The sequence below is a fragment of the Acanthochromis polyacanthus genome, chromosome 12 (assembly GCF_021347895.1).
Source record: "Acanthochromis polyacanthus isolate Apoly-LR-REF ecotype Palm Island chromosome 12, KAUST_Apoly_ChrSc, whole genome shotgun sequence".
In the NCBI taxonomy this organism is placed as follows: Eukaryota; Metazoa; Chordata; class Actinopteri; family Pomacentridae; genus Acanthochromis; species Acanthochromis polyacanthus.
Window position 1 is genome coordinate 26,342,777 of NC_067124.1, and position 15,241 is coordinate 26,358,017.

General features: G+C 40.9%; 1 protein-coding gene across 1 annotated transcript; it reads right to left on the bottom strand.

Annotated features, from left to right (window-relative positions):
• Positions 1 to 620: 620 nt before the first annotated feature.
• Positions 621 to 14,579, bottom strand: mios (missing oocyte, meiosis regulator, homolog (Drosophila)). The gene is made up of 12 exons (XM_051957097.1): positions 14,436 to 14,579; positions 12,193 to 13,059; positions 11,516 to 12,009; positions 10,243 to 10,337; positions 9,828 to 10,082; positions 7,183 to 7,352; positions 6,481 to 6,546; positions 6,157 to 6,315; positions 5,018 to 5,170; positions 3,899 to 4,103; positions 3,512 to 3,641; positions 621 to 2,136 (listed from the first exon to the last, which is right to left on the bottom strand). Exons 2-12 carry the CDS (start codon positions 13,009 to 13,011, stop codon positions 2,046 to 2,048), a joined length of 2,637 nt encoding a protein of 878 aa, XP_051813057.1. The 5' UTR covers positions 13,012 to 13,059; positions 14,436 to 14,579; the 3' UTR covers positions 621 to 2,045.
• Between the last annotated feature and the right edge of the window lie 662 nt (positions 14,580 to 15,241).

Sequence of the window (15,241 nt, forward strand, 5' to 3'; positions counted from 1 at the left end):
TGGCTTTCTTTGTTTCACTTGTGTATCAGTATAAGTTTCCCTTTCCCTGTTAATGGTACAGTGCACAAGCACTAGAAACGTAAGTCAAATTCCTTTTCTGCTTAAACATACTTTGTCAGTGACTGTGGTGAGACGGTTGGTCAGCTGCTGTTTTCCACTGGCAAGGGTGGATTTTGGTCTCGACTTCCAAGCCAATGTGGATGACAAAATCTTAATATTCCACGACAACTGGCCAAACTACATCTGTTTAGGGAGATTGCACCATATAATTGAGAGCTTCAGAGCAGCAATTTAGTTGTGGCAGGTATGCTGTTGTGCCAGTTGCTGGTCGAAAGGTCAAGAACAAACTTTCATTCTGAGCTAATAAGGAGTTTTGTTGCTTGCGTAGGTTTGGATGCCCAAAATCTATTGTTTTATTCCATGGTATCCATCTTCTGGACTGCATCTGTGGTTTGTGATTCTGTGGGAGTTCCCAAGGGAGAATAAAGTGTGACTCAATGCGTTTATGCACAGATCGTGTAAGCATGTGACAGAGAACCCACGCCATCTGTGTCTATGAAACATGATAATGTAAAAATAAACCATGTCAACTTATTGAAAACACTCCCATTCAGCAGTGCTCCAATTTGTCAGTCAGAATTTATTTAAAAGGCAAACACAAGAAACACTGAAAGGATGAAATTCCAGCCACTCTGTTTTTCGGGACGCTACACGGCTCGCCAATTTGTCAGCTCCACTCCAAAACAGTTCACAAAAGGGCATACAGGCCTATAAAACCTCCCACACCGGGAAGAGATCCTGGTGAAAGCAGCATACAGTAGCTCCTGTGCCCCCCACTCCTCCTCACCTCCTCCTCCCTACTCCATGACTAAGTGATTTAGCCAGCTCTGGTGCAAGCCTCCTCTCACTTACAATGCCTCCCTGGGTAAGTGACCGTGTGGGGAGGGTGGCAGAGAAAGCGAGAAATCCAATTTACAATGTGGTTTACACGCGGCCGTCCCCCCACAGACGGCGCCCATCCTTGGATTGATGTGTGGTATGCATAGTTTTTGGGTGCAATTTAGGCACCAGGGGGAGAGAGAAAGAAAGAGAGGGCAAGTCTGTGTATGCAGAGGGTGCAGGAGGGGGCGTACGGGGCTCAGGCTGTCTGTTCTCTCGCCCTCTCTTTGAGTCAATAGTGTTCCGGCAGCTGAGGTTCTTTATGAGGGGAACAATCTGGAGGGTCTTGTCAGAGTGCCGAGCAGCTGCTGTTTTCTGGGGAGCTTCTTTCATGGACCACAGGCCTGGAGTGGGCTGGTGAATACAGACGCTCCCCTCCCGTTCTCCTCCTCGCCCACCACCCCTACCTTCTCTAATTCCTCATCCTCTCCCCCAAAACCACCCCTAACATTGGAGGCCCCTCCCGCACACTTCCAGATGAAGAGTGGCACTGAGGAACATGAAGAGAGCAAGAGACTGTTATTGTGTGCTAGACTCTGCTCCGTCACCCGGGGTACCGTCCTTCACCCCGAACAATGCTTTCATGAGGTATGTGAAGATCCTTTTGTAAGACAAACACGGACATTAAATATTAAAACACAAGCCACAAAATATAGCTCAAGACATATTGGCACCTGTGATCACATCTTTACAACCTGATGTGTGAGTGAACATCTGATTTCTTTTATAGATACAATAAAACCAGAACCCTGATTCAGGTTTGACTGTAAAAGGCTGATTACAGCAGAGCCACTTGTATTTCTCCTGAGTGGGATTTTCATTAGCAGAGCAGTGAGTTTGCATTTGCTCCCTTTCTGTTATTGATTCAGTTAGTCAGATCAGTAGCACACACTGCCTCCCTTCTTCATATAGGACTCTGGTACATTACATTCACTAGACTATAATTTAACGGTGTTTCATTCTATTTAAGCAGCCACTTCAGAGGAGGACACCACTGGCACCCTTTGTCCCTTTCCCAGGTGTTGGGTGGTGGGTGTAGCAGTGAACCTGCACTGGTCGGCTTCAGGCTGGTGTTTCATTTTAGATTGCAACAGGTGTCTTCTGTCCTAGCTGCTGTCTGAAGGCACCAAGTTCCCTGTGGTATCCAGCTGCATGCATTTACATGTACAAGCTGACACTGGGCACTCTGTATGGTCTCTGTAACAGAAAATGGATGGTCAGTTAAAAAAAATTGAAGAAATAACAACAACAACAACAACAACAACACAGACATTATAGAATCACAAGCTGATAAAGCTCTATGTTCAGAAATCATGTAAATATGGTCAGGTGCATGCTGATCTGCTCTGAGTCTGTTTTTATCATCTTAGTTTAAAATAGCCAAATGATTCAGGTGATTTTATATGACACAAATACTAGATTTTTATATTCATTTATGACTTATTTCGACCAATAAGGCTAGTAGGTATAGTACACTCAGTGCTCTTTGGCTGATTTAGTTCATGCTGGGATAACTAGAAGATGTTTTTCCTCAAGACCAGTGACGAGTAGGCAAGAAGGTACAATTTCGGTCGACCAAGATTTTTTTTGAACCACAGTCCTAATACAGGGAAGTGTGGAAAAAGTTTGGCCACAACAATACAATAAAGCATGGTAAGGCAGGTCAGTGTATCTTCAACTCACCACATTTTTGATTCTGAAACAAAAACACAAATAAGTACCTGGTTTTAAAAGCTACTGTTTGCTCAGAATGTGGAGCAATATGGTTTAAATGTCTGTATTTCTATATTGAAATTCTATTTTTGCTTTAGTAATCTGCAAACAAAGCATACAAAGAATTCAAAGGCTACAGAAATATTATTTCTGTCCAACACTGCATTAATTGGAGGAAACTAAAGATTTAGTTTTACTGTCAAAGGGAGCACCATGATTGCCTATTTACACTGTAAAAGGGAGGTCCTCTACTTTGCAGGATTGTGGCATAAATAAAACTTTACAGAATTACACTTATCAATACATTTAATGGCAATGAAAAAGAAAGATTAAGCATTTTGATTACTGCGTGTGTTCAATTTGGGTACAAAACATTAATATTCTTTATCTCACCCCACCCCCCACCCCTACCTATTTATATATATTTCAGGTTTGTTTTGACATTCATCTCTTGATATGCTTGGTTATGTAAAAATGCATGTGTTAATTTTCCATTATTTACATGCTTTATTATTTATATTAACTATAAAATATGTTTTTGCTTGTTGTTCCCCTGTACTAAACCCAAGTATGTTGCGGCGTTGCCTGTAAGTCTTAAAGTTATGCATAAAGAGTGGGTAATTTTAAGCGAATTGCCCTTCAGTAGACATCAGTGAAGTTGTCTGAATTCAAATCTTTTCATATGAAAAACAACATAACATTTTAGACTGGTGGCAAAAGTTAAACAAAGAACATTCTATAGCTTTTTAATTAATTTTCATTTCAAAATCAAAACTCTCGTACATAGAAGGAACGCTGGCTGCAGCAGTGAGCATGTTGACGTGCCTGAAAATGATTTAATCGTGTGCTCCATTCCTACCTGAACCAGCTGAGCATATGGCCGGCATGGCCACCATGTCGACAGTTGTGACACCAGGTGAACCAGTTGTTGAACTGAGCAAGTTTGTTCTCCCTTGTCAAGCCCACTTTTTCATCTGACTTCCCAGTTCCTGCCAAAAAACATTTATCCAGACGTCAATATTAACATCAATAAAATTTGACTAGTTATCAATGTTGCTCCGAGTTTCACCACAGCAATAAGATTACTGGGTTGGCCGCCACATGTCCAGGTGCTGAATGTGTTTCAAAGTCCACATATTCTTCCCTGCACATACTCAGTCAAGTATTACAGCCACTTCAGCTGTTCAAGATGTGCTCCTGTTAATAGAAATGTCTGCTGAGCCTCCGTCCACATGGTCTACTTTACCTGGGCAATTGGAAACAGGTGTGCCCATGTTCATCAGGCAGAGGGCACAGCGTGGCAGTGGTTTCCTGCAGCCAGGGCAACTGGTGACTTTTGACTTGGTGGGTGAGCCGCTGACACCATATTGGCTGAAGCCACGGCCCTGGTGAGGCATCGCCGAGCAGCTGTAGGAGATGGACTTCCCACAGAAGTTGCAGCTCACAAACACCTGCCAAGAGCAAACACGAAAGTCAGACGATAAGAAAATATGAACATGGCGGTAAAACCAACATGCAGATGCTTACCAGCTGTCTGGATTTCATTTTTAGGGGAGAGTGAAATAAATACTAGATAATACACCAAAAATCCCAACATGATTAACTGTGATTATTGGAATGTCAGCAATGCAGTCAAGTCTTACTTACAGCACCAGCTCACAGTCACACAGAAAAACCTCTCAAATATTAGGCTTTATAAAAAAAAATGTTGACTATGTGTCATGTGTGGAACAGATTTCACTGATGTAAAAGGAGAAAAAAACGTAGGTCACGAACAGCACAACAAGTTCTCTAACATGAATTGGAGAGCAGAGCTGTGGGTGTTAGAAGCTTAGCTGACATACTCGTCAGATTACTTGGCACAAACTACCTGTGCTTTAAAAAAAAAACAATTCAGGCATTTTCATTTGGTATAAGAGTAGCAGTGTGCAAGAGAGCAAATGAATAAGACAGACTGCTTTAAGTGTGCTGGTGCTGCATCATGTCAGTGCCAGAAGCGTGCCATTTAATGTCAACACACTATACTGCTGTTTTATTGAGAGAACACACACACATGTATAAAATTATCATATATCAAGTATTTATGGCTGAAACTTGTGATTATTTTAATTAATAATCAATCTGTTCATTATTTTTTAATGTAAAATGTCAGAAAACTGTGAAAAATGCTCATGACAATTTCCAAGAAAAATTCCATGTTTTGTTCGACCAACAGTCCAAAGCCCAAATGTATCAAATGTACATACAACAGAGGAAAGAAGAAACTCTTCAAATTTGAGAAGCCAGCAAAAGCTTGACAATAAAATAATGAGTTCAGCATTATATTTGTTTTAAAAAAAAAAAAACTTCCCTGAACATGTAGTACCTGAGCTAGTGGCTTGGAGCTGGGGTCCAGCTTGCCTCTATGGATATCAAACTCAGCCCGTTTGTGCCAGAATCTCCAGGCATCCAGCAGGTTGCGATAGTTTTCAATCCAGCATTGGACCCGAGGGTCTTTCAACACATCACCAGGGGAACCCTGTTGGGAGAGATTCTTTATGCCCGAGCTTATTTCACTTCAGTGTTGGTTCAGCATCGGAAGGCAGTTTCACACTTCCTTATTCTCTCTGCATCGATCCTCCTGACAAGATGTATGGATGTCTGTATAAACTGCATGTGAGGTGTTTGCAGTGCTACACACTCGTGTGGATTCCTTGTATGCTGCAGTGCTCTTTTCAGGAGCAGGTTAGAACAGGAAAATAGCATCAAGCAAACCACAAGAGTTGTTACACAGAACAAAAAGTTACAGACCTGTTTCACCACTTTAATGTCTTTGGTATGACTTTGTAGACACAACTGCACGAGAGCAAGCAGCTTCAATGAGGTTTGCCAAACAGTATTAAAGCAGGTACAAGTGTCAGAAATGAAAAGGCAAGTTTTAGCAAGTGCAGTTATCTCTCCAAGGCCATCAGTTTGTTTTTCTTGTAGTCTTGTGTTTAGCTCATATAGGTCACGGTTTTAGCCAATACACCTACTACAATATGTCTGAAGTCTGCAGTGTTGAAAAAATATATTACATGTATACATACTGCAACACCTCTTTGCACAGTGTCTGAAACACTGTCTCTTCAAAAAGCTCAGTCTGCTAATTAGTCAGCAGGCCCAACAAAAGCAGGGTAATGTTGGTTTTGTCTGTTTGCTGATGCTCATACTGTAGATCTAAGGTTACAACACACTAGCATAAATGGCTCTAGTGAGGTAAGAATGTCAGACTGCGAGGAAGCTGCTCATTCTTTGTTAAAGGACACATCAAGCTAGCTGCTAGGCAGGCTAATGCAAATGTGTTAACATAGTAATGCTGATGAATAACAAAAAAACAACAAAGCAGAGGCTTCAAGTAAGGTGTTTCAGGTTGGTAAGTCGCTGTTTTGATGGTTAAGAATAACTCCCTTTAGGCTTTGTACCTTTGTAGACCTTCTACGCTGAAACAGAGGCTAACTTAACACAATTTGTCTGATGGTGTACCTTCAACATGCAGAAGCTGGCAGTCTGGACATCTCCAGTTCTGTCCACATAGCTCTCCATAAGATCCACACCATCTTTAGTCAGCCCGGTGAGCAAGATGCCCTCAAGGTTGCCGGCTTCCTTCATCTCATTGGTCAATTTGTCAATGTATCGCGGCAGCTGCAGCAAAATATCCCAGAGAGATCCAATTTGTTGTAAAACAGGCATGAATAAGGCACATCACTGTATACAAATAGAGCACCTGTAACAGATCAGTAAATTCAGAACTACAATATGGTATTGTCAGGACATAATCTGCTGCTGAAAGCTTCACTTTGCAGTTACCTGTGCATCGCTGAGGAACATACAGGCAAAGGCTACTCGGTCTCGCACAGCAACACTGCTCTCATACTGAAACAAAACAAAGAACCTAATCATCACTTACCATTTTAAACAGATAAACAGTTTTGGGGAGAAAGCTTGTATTTGCCACCAGCTTTTTATAGTCAGTAGATAGCTTACATATTGGCATGAAAAACTCTGTAGGAACTGCAGTTGCATTTCAGTGACAGTTCTGTTGGAAAAACCCACCATCTGTGACTCCTCATCATATCTCAAAATCAAGGCAGGAAACAAAGTCAACGTGACTAGCTAAATCTTCTCACCATGCAATTTCATCATTTTTTGACAGGAAAGGGTAGAAGATGAAATAAACAAAATCAAGAGCATCTAGTTGCCAGAATCTGATGCAACTGATGTTGAAAAAAGCAAAAACACACACTGTTCTGGGCTCAGGTTCCTTTTGACGTAAGAGTTATATGACTTTTAGTGCTGATGACAGAAATGTAAAACGTCTCTTCCTGTGCACCTGAGGATTTTCCCAAATAAAGACTACTGGAGTATTACCTGCTTATTCATCACTGTGTTAAGAATGTGAGACAGGAACAAAGGGGCTACTGTTAAGTGAGAAGAGAGTGGCATTGAAAGCTCTTTTTTTCAGTTCACTGATGGGCTTTAAAAATACATTGATATTAAGAGATCCAATACCAGCACGCCATCATAGGCTCCAGGCTCACTGGTGAGAAAGGCAAACATGATGCAGAGGTAGGGATTCTTCAGCTGCAGCCTCAGAGAGCTGCACATCTCCCTCCACAGGGAGGACTTTTCATCGGTGTAGCCTGACAGAGCCATGGCAACCACATTGAGGTTCAGGTCACCTGTGAAGGAGAAGGAGAAGAAGAAGAAGTCAGAAATGCAGACTTATTTACTTTAAGCTCTCACAGTGAAGTACAAAAAAAGGACAAAAAACACACTTGAAAAAGAAGGGTGAGGATGAAGCTTTAGAGCAGGCCTTCACAATATGAGGCAAAACTACAACGTGAGATATCATTGTCAATATTGCCATCACAATAGAGATCAGGTGTCTTTCTGTTTTCTGCTTGTCTACTACTAACATCGATCCAAACATTAAACAGCCTCTGCCTGCTGAATGAAATAAAAATGTGTTTTTTGAACATGCCAACATCTGGTTTACTTCACGTTGCTGCTTGATATAGAATATTTTCTTCTAAACTCAACAAAAACATCTCTTGACATTCTCTTTGCTCCTCTCTCTTCCCGAAGGCTAGTTAACCAAACAGTCGCAACCAAACGGCAAAACGGCATTATTTCTCTCTTACTGTATATTGCTGCAGTACCTCTGTTTACCCTCTTTCTTGACTGCTCCATTTTTGCTCCTGTCTCTTTAAAAAGTCAAGTCAAATCTGATTGGTCACTTGATTTAAAGAAATTCAGGTGATGTTGGTTACATAATGCAACCCCTGACTTCTGAGTAAACACAGGGAGACATAGCCAAGAGCAGAAGTGGCTTTAACAAGGAAATAATGGTGGAGTGCTATGCATCTGCTCATTCTTTGTTTGAGGGTGCGCCATACTAGCCGCTAGGCAATATGCAAATGAGTTACATGGTGACATAGATAAGTAACAGAACAAACGCATGAAATTTAAATGCGGTGTTTCAGGCAGGTAGGGAGCAGTGTGTGGGAGAGAGTGGACTTTCTGCTTTGTAAAGTTTACAGACCTTTTTGCAAACACAAGCACAGGAAAGAGAAAACACCAAAAAGCATAATATGAGCTCTTTATAGTTATGGAATGTGTTTATAGGGTATCAAGGGATAAAACAATGCAAAAAGTAACTAATGACAGATTCAACACTAATAATTTAAAGTGGTTTGATGTTTTCAGAAACACCATCAGATCCTTATTCATTTTCTTGTCAAAATAATAAGAAGAAGCTCACTACCACTCTCATGTCTGCACACTGAATATGGAGCTACAGCCAGCAGACCGTTAGCTTAGCATAAACACAGGACACAAGCAAGAAGGAACAGCTAATGTGGTTCTGTCCCAGTTTCAACACTGTGGTTTTTGTACAGATTAAACAAACTAGATAAAATGTGTCCATTGGTGAGGTGGTTTTAGGCAAGTTTTTCCTTTTTAGAACATGTAGGCAAGCTGTCTGTTACGGTTTCCAGTCTTTATAGGCTAAGGTACAATAGGCTGGGCTCTTTTTTTTTAGTGGATTGACAGGAAAACGAAAAAAAAACATATCTCAGAATGTCCTTACTATTCCTTCAATATTTAATTCACCCTGAATTAAAATTTAAAAATGAAAGAAATCACTTTTAATGGCTTTGTCTGCACAGAGTAACAAAATCAGTTTTGAAAAAAACATGTCAAATTAGATTAGGGTGGGAAAATGTTATGCTTAACTTATTTACTATCACTAAATGTTCTTATGTTGGTGTAGGTGTGTGCAGTGGAATCAGTACATGAAGTGGGAACAACCGTTTGAGAACTGCTGAGATGGCTCTGTTGACACTCCTTATCTAATGAATCACCCCATCAGTCATGCTCAGGAAACACTCATTAGAACACACAACAGAAAAACGTTTGACCTACATTGGTGGAATTTTTCTTGTTCAGGACACGTGTAAACAACAGCTTTCTCTCTCCATTTTCATTAAACTTTAGTGTGAAAAGCAGTGCACTGAGTGCTCCAGTGAAAAACATGTTTCTCCTGCTGCTGCATTTTTGAAATTCCACATGTTTTTCCAAGACCTTAATTTCATTTGGTTTGAACATCTCTGCCTGGTGTTTAACATGATTTATGTCAATTAATAATGGCCCACTATTTCTCTCTATAAAAGTTTGTGCTCACAACTACAAATGTGAAAATACTAGTCCCTAGGTAGCGTAAAAAAAAAGCACACTTGTCACAGCTGTGCATTAAAGGTGTTGTGTTTCCCGCCCCCCCCCCCCCGCCCCCCCCCCCCCCCCCCCCATACACTTGCACAGACTCTAAAACCTCCTATAAAAAATACTGCTTGCTATTATCCTATTGAAGCAGCATGACATTACAAGGCACAATTAAGCAGATAGAGAATGTAGCCAGTTTAAAAGCTGGATGTCACCCTGTGCTCACAGATTGTGAGATTAGTACTTTTTCACAATTTACTGATGCCTTAAGACCCAGCAAATAACTGATTAACTATCTGAAGCTTAATCAACTATGAAAATAATTTCTAGAAGTTCCAATGCACATTTATTTGATTGTTTAAATGTGTGTCAAATAAGAATGGACGTATAATGATGTGTCTGAATATTTCACACAACTGCTTCACAGCACTCACCCTTCTCAGCAGTAGCTCCCTTGTTGAGGATCTGAATTGCCCGACGGATGTCCAGGTTGAAGAGAGAGACGGCGGCCGCCCGTTCCCACTCCTGTTCCTGCTCCAGCGATCGCAGGAAAGTCTCCACATCGATGTCAGGACCCCGACTGATCCAACCACAGAGCCGCAGGGCAAGGCATCGCTCCTCGCTGTGGTACCGCGGTACATCTGTCGGCCGGTCCGAGCCGGCCCAGCACCTGCGGCTCTCAGTGGTCCCTTCAGACAGAAAATTCCATTCAGTTTTCAACGTATAATGATGTATGTCTTAAAATTGCTTGACAACACTCTCAAATATTTGTTGTTGCTTTCCCAAATTAAGCTTTATATTACCTTGACTTTTAACCTGGTTCACAGGATCAGTGTGTCATCTTCTTACCTGAGCTGGTCTTGACAATGTTCTTAATACCAGAGTAGACCACAGACTGTTTGTTCCCCTGCAGTTTTAGCTCCATGTCCTCCGCACATTGCTTCATATGTGAAACTTACATAGGAATTGTAACTGATACTGTATTTTGAACAAAATAAAAAGGCACGTAACAGGGCAACAACAAAACTACAGCATGTCAGCATAAGTCTGTTTTAAACCTGACCAGAGAACTGCAGAACAATGTTTTTCATCAGCTGAAGGGGGGACATAAATATTTTTACTACTGATTAGGACGTATTACAGAAAGTCAACTTCAAACAGCATCTCAAAACTAAGCCATCTACTTCTGGAAATTTTACATCTTAAAAAAAAACATTTCTATGTCACTGTAGTTAAATCTTTGCAAGATAAATCTAATTTTTGTCAAAGTTTTCTGAAAAAACTAAAAAAAAAAAAAAGCATGCCTCTTTCAGTAATGTGAAAGATCTATCACAGTACTTTGGGACTGGTGGCCTTGATAATAATATTGTTAATGGAATTTTGATTACTTGTAATAATTCAAAGGTTGAAATCTAAAATTATTGTATTATAACAGTATCTATTATACATTAAGCCTTCAGAGAAGAACCATGATAGAGCAGCGGAAATCAATTCTTTGACCTAAAGACGAGTAATTGCCAACTATCTGACTAAAATATTTCTGTAAAATCTAAGGTCCTTATCTTACTATGTAAAGTGTCCTGAGATTACTTGTTCTGTAAATTGGTCCCATATAATTAAAACTAAACTGAACTACTAGAGAAATTAGTAAATATTTTAATCAATTTTTCAAGCAGAATTGCAGTTATATACTTTTTCGTTTTACATTAAAATAACATATTTTTGAATGCTGGTTAGACAAAATATCTGTTGATCATACTACAGTTTTCAGACTTTTCGACAAACTAAAAAATTTCTGGATTACTCAAGAACAACATAAGTAAATATATTAATGATGAAATAATTCATAGTCGCTGCAATAAACGCGTTCTGTACACTGTTTCAGCAAGCGGCTGACTGACCATCTGTTTTACCAACCATCTATATAGTATGCGACATTGCAGCATCTTAAATTTAATGATTAAATTATTTTACATGATTCATTTTCCTTATTGGAAAGCACTTTGGGACTTTATTTTTTAATCTAAATGTGATAAATAAATACCAGTGACTGTACTTGTCTTCACTAATACATCACAACCCCATTATGCAGGTATTTATTCCACTTTATCCTCATAAAAGGATATAGTACAGATCAAACCATAAAGACTTGAGCTGGACATCGTTCCCTCCTGCTAGCAGGTGATTCCTCCACACCTGGACGGTATCGTGTCCATACCTGGACTGAGCCCTTTGCCTCATCTTAGTGGCGATGTCTTTCTCAATCATGCTCTCAATGCCTTCAGCCGAATCCTCAACACAATCGTACAAATGTCGACCGCACGCCCACATGAGTGAGGTGGTGGAGCTCCAGGCCAGTGAGATGCGCTCAAACACAGTGAAGTCAGTCATCACGCGGTTGGCTGCCGACACCACCACCATGCGGTTCTGAGAGGACGGGTGCCAGGCAAAGCTGCCGATTTGGCTTTCACAGGGCTGCACGCTTCGCTCGATGATGGTGGGCTCCGTCTCATCGCCAATGGGCGTTGGAGTATGCTGCATATCATACAGGCGGATAATGTTGCTGTCACGAGTCAATGTAGCCAGCAGGCCAGTACGAGTTGGACACCACGCCACCTGAGAATGAGAGAAGAAATGAATCACTTCAATAAATTGTAAAAAGGTTTGTATACAAAATCAACTGTAATTAATATTGAACAACAAGCAGGATTCTCCAATAAAGCACTGGAATTTTATGCCTTTTCAGCTAAACGCAGTATGACTCTTCGCTCATCTCCTTAAGGACAAACATCATCATACCTTAGTGAGTGGTTTGGGCTGCTCTGTGAGGGTAAGAACAGGCTTCTCGAACTTCCTCAGATCCCAAATGGCCACCTGTCCCTCAAAGAAGGAAGCCACACGGTCATGGAAGTGTGGGTCGACGGTCACCCCCTGGATGGCCTTGGTGTTGACAAATGTTTTCTGGCTTGTGTTTCTCAGGTCAAATATTGCAAGGTTCCTGTGCATACCCGCCAACAGCAGCTTTGGATCACGAAGCAGCCAGCAGAGGGACAGACATGCATCATTCTGGCCTAACTCATACAACGGTTTGGTCACTACTGTGCTCGAGTCCAAATCCACAGATGAGAGACGAATCTTCTCAGCAGCTACACTGGTCTCTGGGGTGAACTTACTGCTAATGTCCCATATAAGCACAGAGAAGTCTGCCCTATGCTTGTCCAACCCAGCAGCCAGTAAGTTGCTATCCACAGGGTTCCAGGCTAAAGTGTTGCATTGACGGGCGTGTTTGGGCACAAACTCTTTCCCCACCAGCTCCTTACATGTGGAGTTGTGGCTTTGACCCAAGCTGGTGAGCACAACTCTGCCGTTTGCTTGGCCCACAGCGAGTAAACACTCAGGCTCATGCTTTGGGTACCAGGCCACACATTTCATGTAAGGGGTGTCAGAGTTAATGGCTAGCAAAGTAGCAGCAGTTTCCTCAGAGAGCGGGAGGGTGCCAGGCTTCGTTTCAGCACTGCCCACAGGACCAATGCGGTACAGTCCCAGTTCAGAGTCACAGATGACATAGCGGTCCGGGTGGTGGGGAGACCACAGGATGTCTGGCTTTGAGCCACTCATGATTTAAAAGCAGCTAGTAGGGCTTCAAAGGATTCTGCCTTCCACAACCTGGAAAAATTAAGGATCAGGGATAAATGATAAGGTTAAAAAAAATCATATTGTGAATACTTTGATAGAAACAACGTGAGTCACAAATTTCAGTAAGATGGGGAAAATTTTGTCATTGATTTCCGTAAAAATAAAATAAAATGGTGAGGCAATTTGTGCTCCAGTCTTTGACAAATAAGGAAGTTCTCTGATGTCAGGCATCTCTGTAGCACCACAGAGCCTAAGTTAGTACAACAGTATGTCATGGCAGTTTTCATATTTTATTTTTTGTTCAATAAAACAGAATTCGATAGTTTTGCTTAAATGCATTAGATTCAAACTGTCATGAAAGCACATAACAAAACCAGAGTTGGGTTGCGTGAACATACTTCACATGTGCTTACTCCCGTGGTTTCTAAAAAGCCTATCATACTACTTGACAATGGTGCCCATTTGCCATTCCCAAGGTCTACCAAGGCATGCTACTCAGTAGCTATCTTGGCCTCATGTTGCTCCCATCTCCACCCACAGTGGTTGCTTTTGTGGGACAGGATTTGATGTTTAAAAACCACCACCCTAAGCAACACTCTCCTGTAGATGACAGGCTTAACAGTGGGGTGTGCACAGTGACTGGTGTGGGATCTCAGTCCAATGACACCCAATCCAGGCCAACCAAGTAGAACTTTAATCTGAGCATTCTATGGCAGGTTTTAATGGCTTTTTTTCGTTCCTTTATTGTTATTTAAGTTTATTGCTGAGTAAATTTCATTGTTTGTGCTGCAGGTTTTTCATTGCTGTGTTAGCACGCATACATCAAAATTATTAGCTGTGTACTTGAAAAAAGGTGGTTACATTCAAAGTTAGCTGAAGCCTATTTTAAAAATATAAACACATAAAGAAAGAAATACAATAGGTCACTAAAGATTCTCAATAACTATCGATATCGATGAAAACAACATATTTACACCGTGATAAACTTTTCAGCTTTTCACAGAAATGCCCACATGGATAAACAGTAGTGATACCACAGAGATATTACACACCGTGCCTTACTGCAGTGGATGTAAATGGTTGATTTGTTCATCTAAATCTGAGCGACACTACTGCTGGCTTCAAAGCTTTATCTTAAAAGTTAGCAACCTGGTGCTCAGCTACAACCATGTTTAAAGACAATAAAAAAGCGAAATGTAGTAACATATATTAAAAGCTGACTAAATGCCAACGTTTAACAGTAACTAATAGTCAGCCTCTAAGTTTGTTGACATGCTATTTTAACTAAGCTAATGCTAACAAGTGAAGGGCGAGCTAAAACGTAGCCGTTTAGCTTTTGCTAATTAATCCAGTAGACGAAAACATTAGCTAACATTTGACATTAATAACGATGAGCTCTTACTTACACACGAATAGTGGGTTTAAACGAGCGAGCGAGTAACGACTTAACACACACATGTCGGGAAGGGACAACTTAGAGCCCCAGAGGATGTTGTGTGTTACACCAAAACATGTTCGTATAGTTAGACGTGTCAGCTGCTTATGGTTCCGCTTAGCAGCCCGAGGACACACTTACCAGCAGAGGGTGCAGTTGTCGTGTCAAAAAAATATTTTTGTCTAATTTATAACCAACAGCTGCAAACACCCAGGCCTTTAGTTCCCCTGGTGACAGCAAAGGTATGCTTATCCGAGACTTGAACGTTTCAGGAATGATAGCAAATGATGGACAAAGAACGTCTCAATGTGGGCTAATGATTAACCCTAATGATTAAAATCAAGTCAATCACAATGCATGAAGCACTTATAACTTGCTAAGCTATATTAAGAGTTGAATTAATCATTTATGAAAGAACTGAATAGATTCTAAACTTAACCATATAGCAGGTAAAATATATAATGAGATGATCTCTTTATTAGAACCAAATTGCAGATAAAAGCAGTTGTAGTGTATGCAAAGTGGGCGAATCGAGACTAATCAATATTTTTGGCACGACAGGCTGTCTTCGACAGCATGCATGTCTTTAGACTATTTAGGATAATCACATAAAACGAAGTGATCAGCACACTCGGACGGTGAAGTTGATTCTACCAGAAGTTAAAACGATTTTAATACATATAATGTACTTGAGAATCATTACTACAACATCTCAGCTGGTTTTTACATTAGTGGGCGAGGATGGAAAAGTGGAATCTCATTTGGGACTTTTACGCA

What these genes read in the sequence shown, in the direction of transcription:
- mios (XM_051957097.1), bottom strand. Translation starts at nt 13,011, where the DNA reads ATGAGTGGCTCAAAGCCAGACATCCTGTGGTCTCCCCACCACCCGGAC. An exon ending in AGCCCAAACCACTCACTAAG is followed by an intron (nt 12,010 to 12,192) that starts GTATGATGATGT and finishes TCTCATTCTCAG; the next exon opens with GTGGCGTGGTGTCCAACTCG. An exon ending in GCTCCAAGCCACTAGCTCAG is followed by an intron (nt 4,104 to 5,017) that starts GTACTACATGTT and finishes TGCTCTTGGCAG; the next exon opens with GTGTTTGTGAGCTGCAACTT.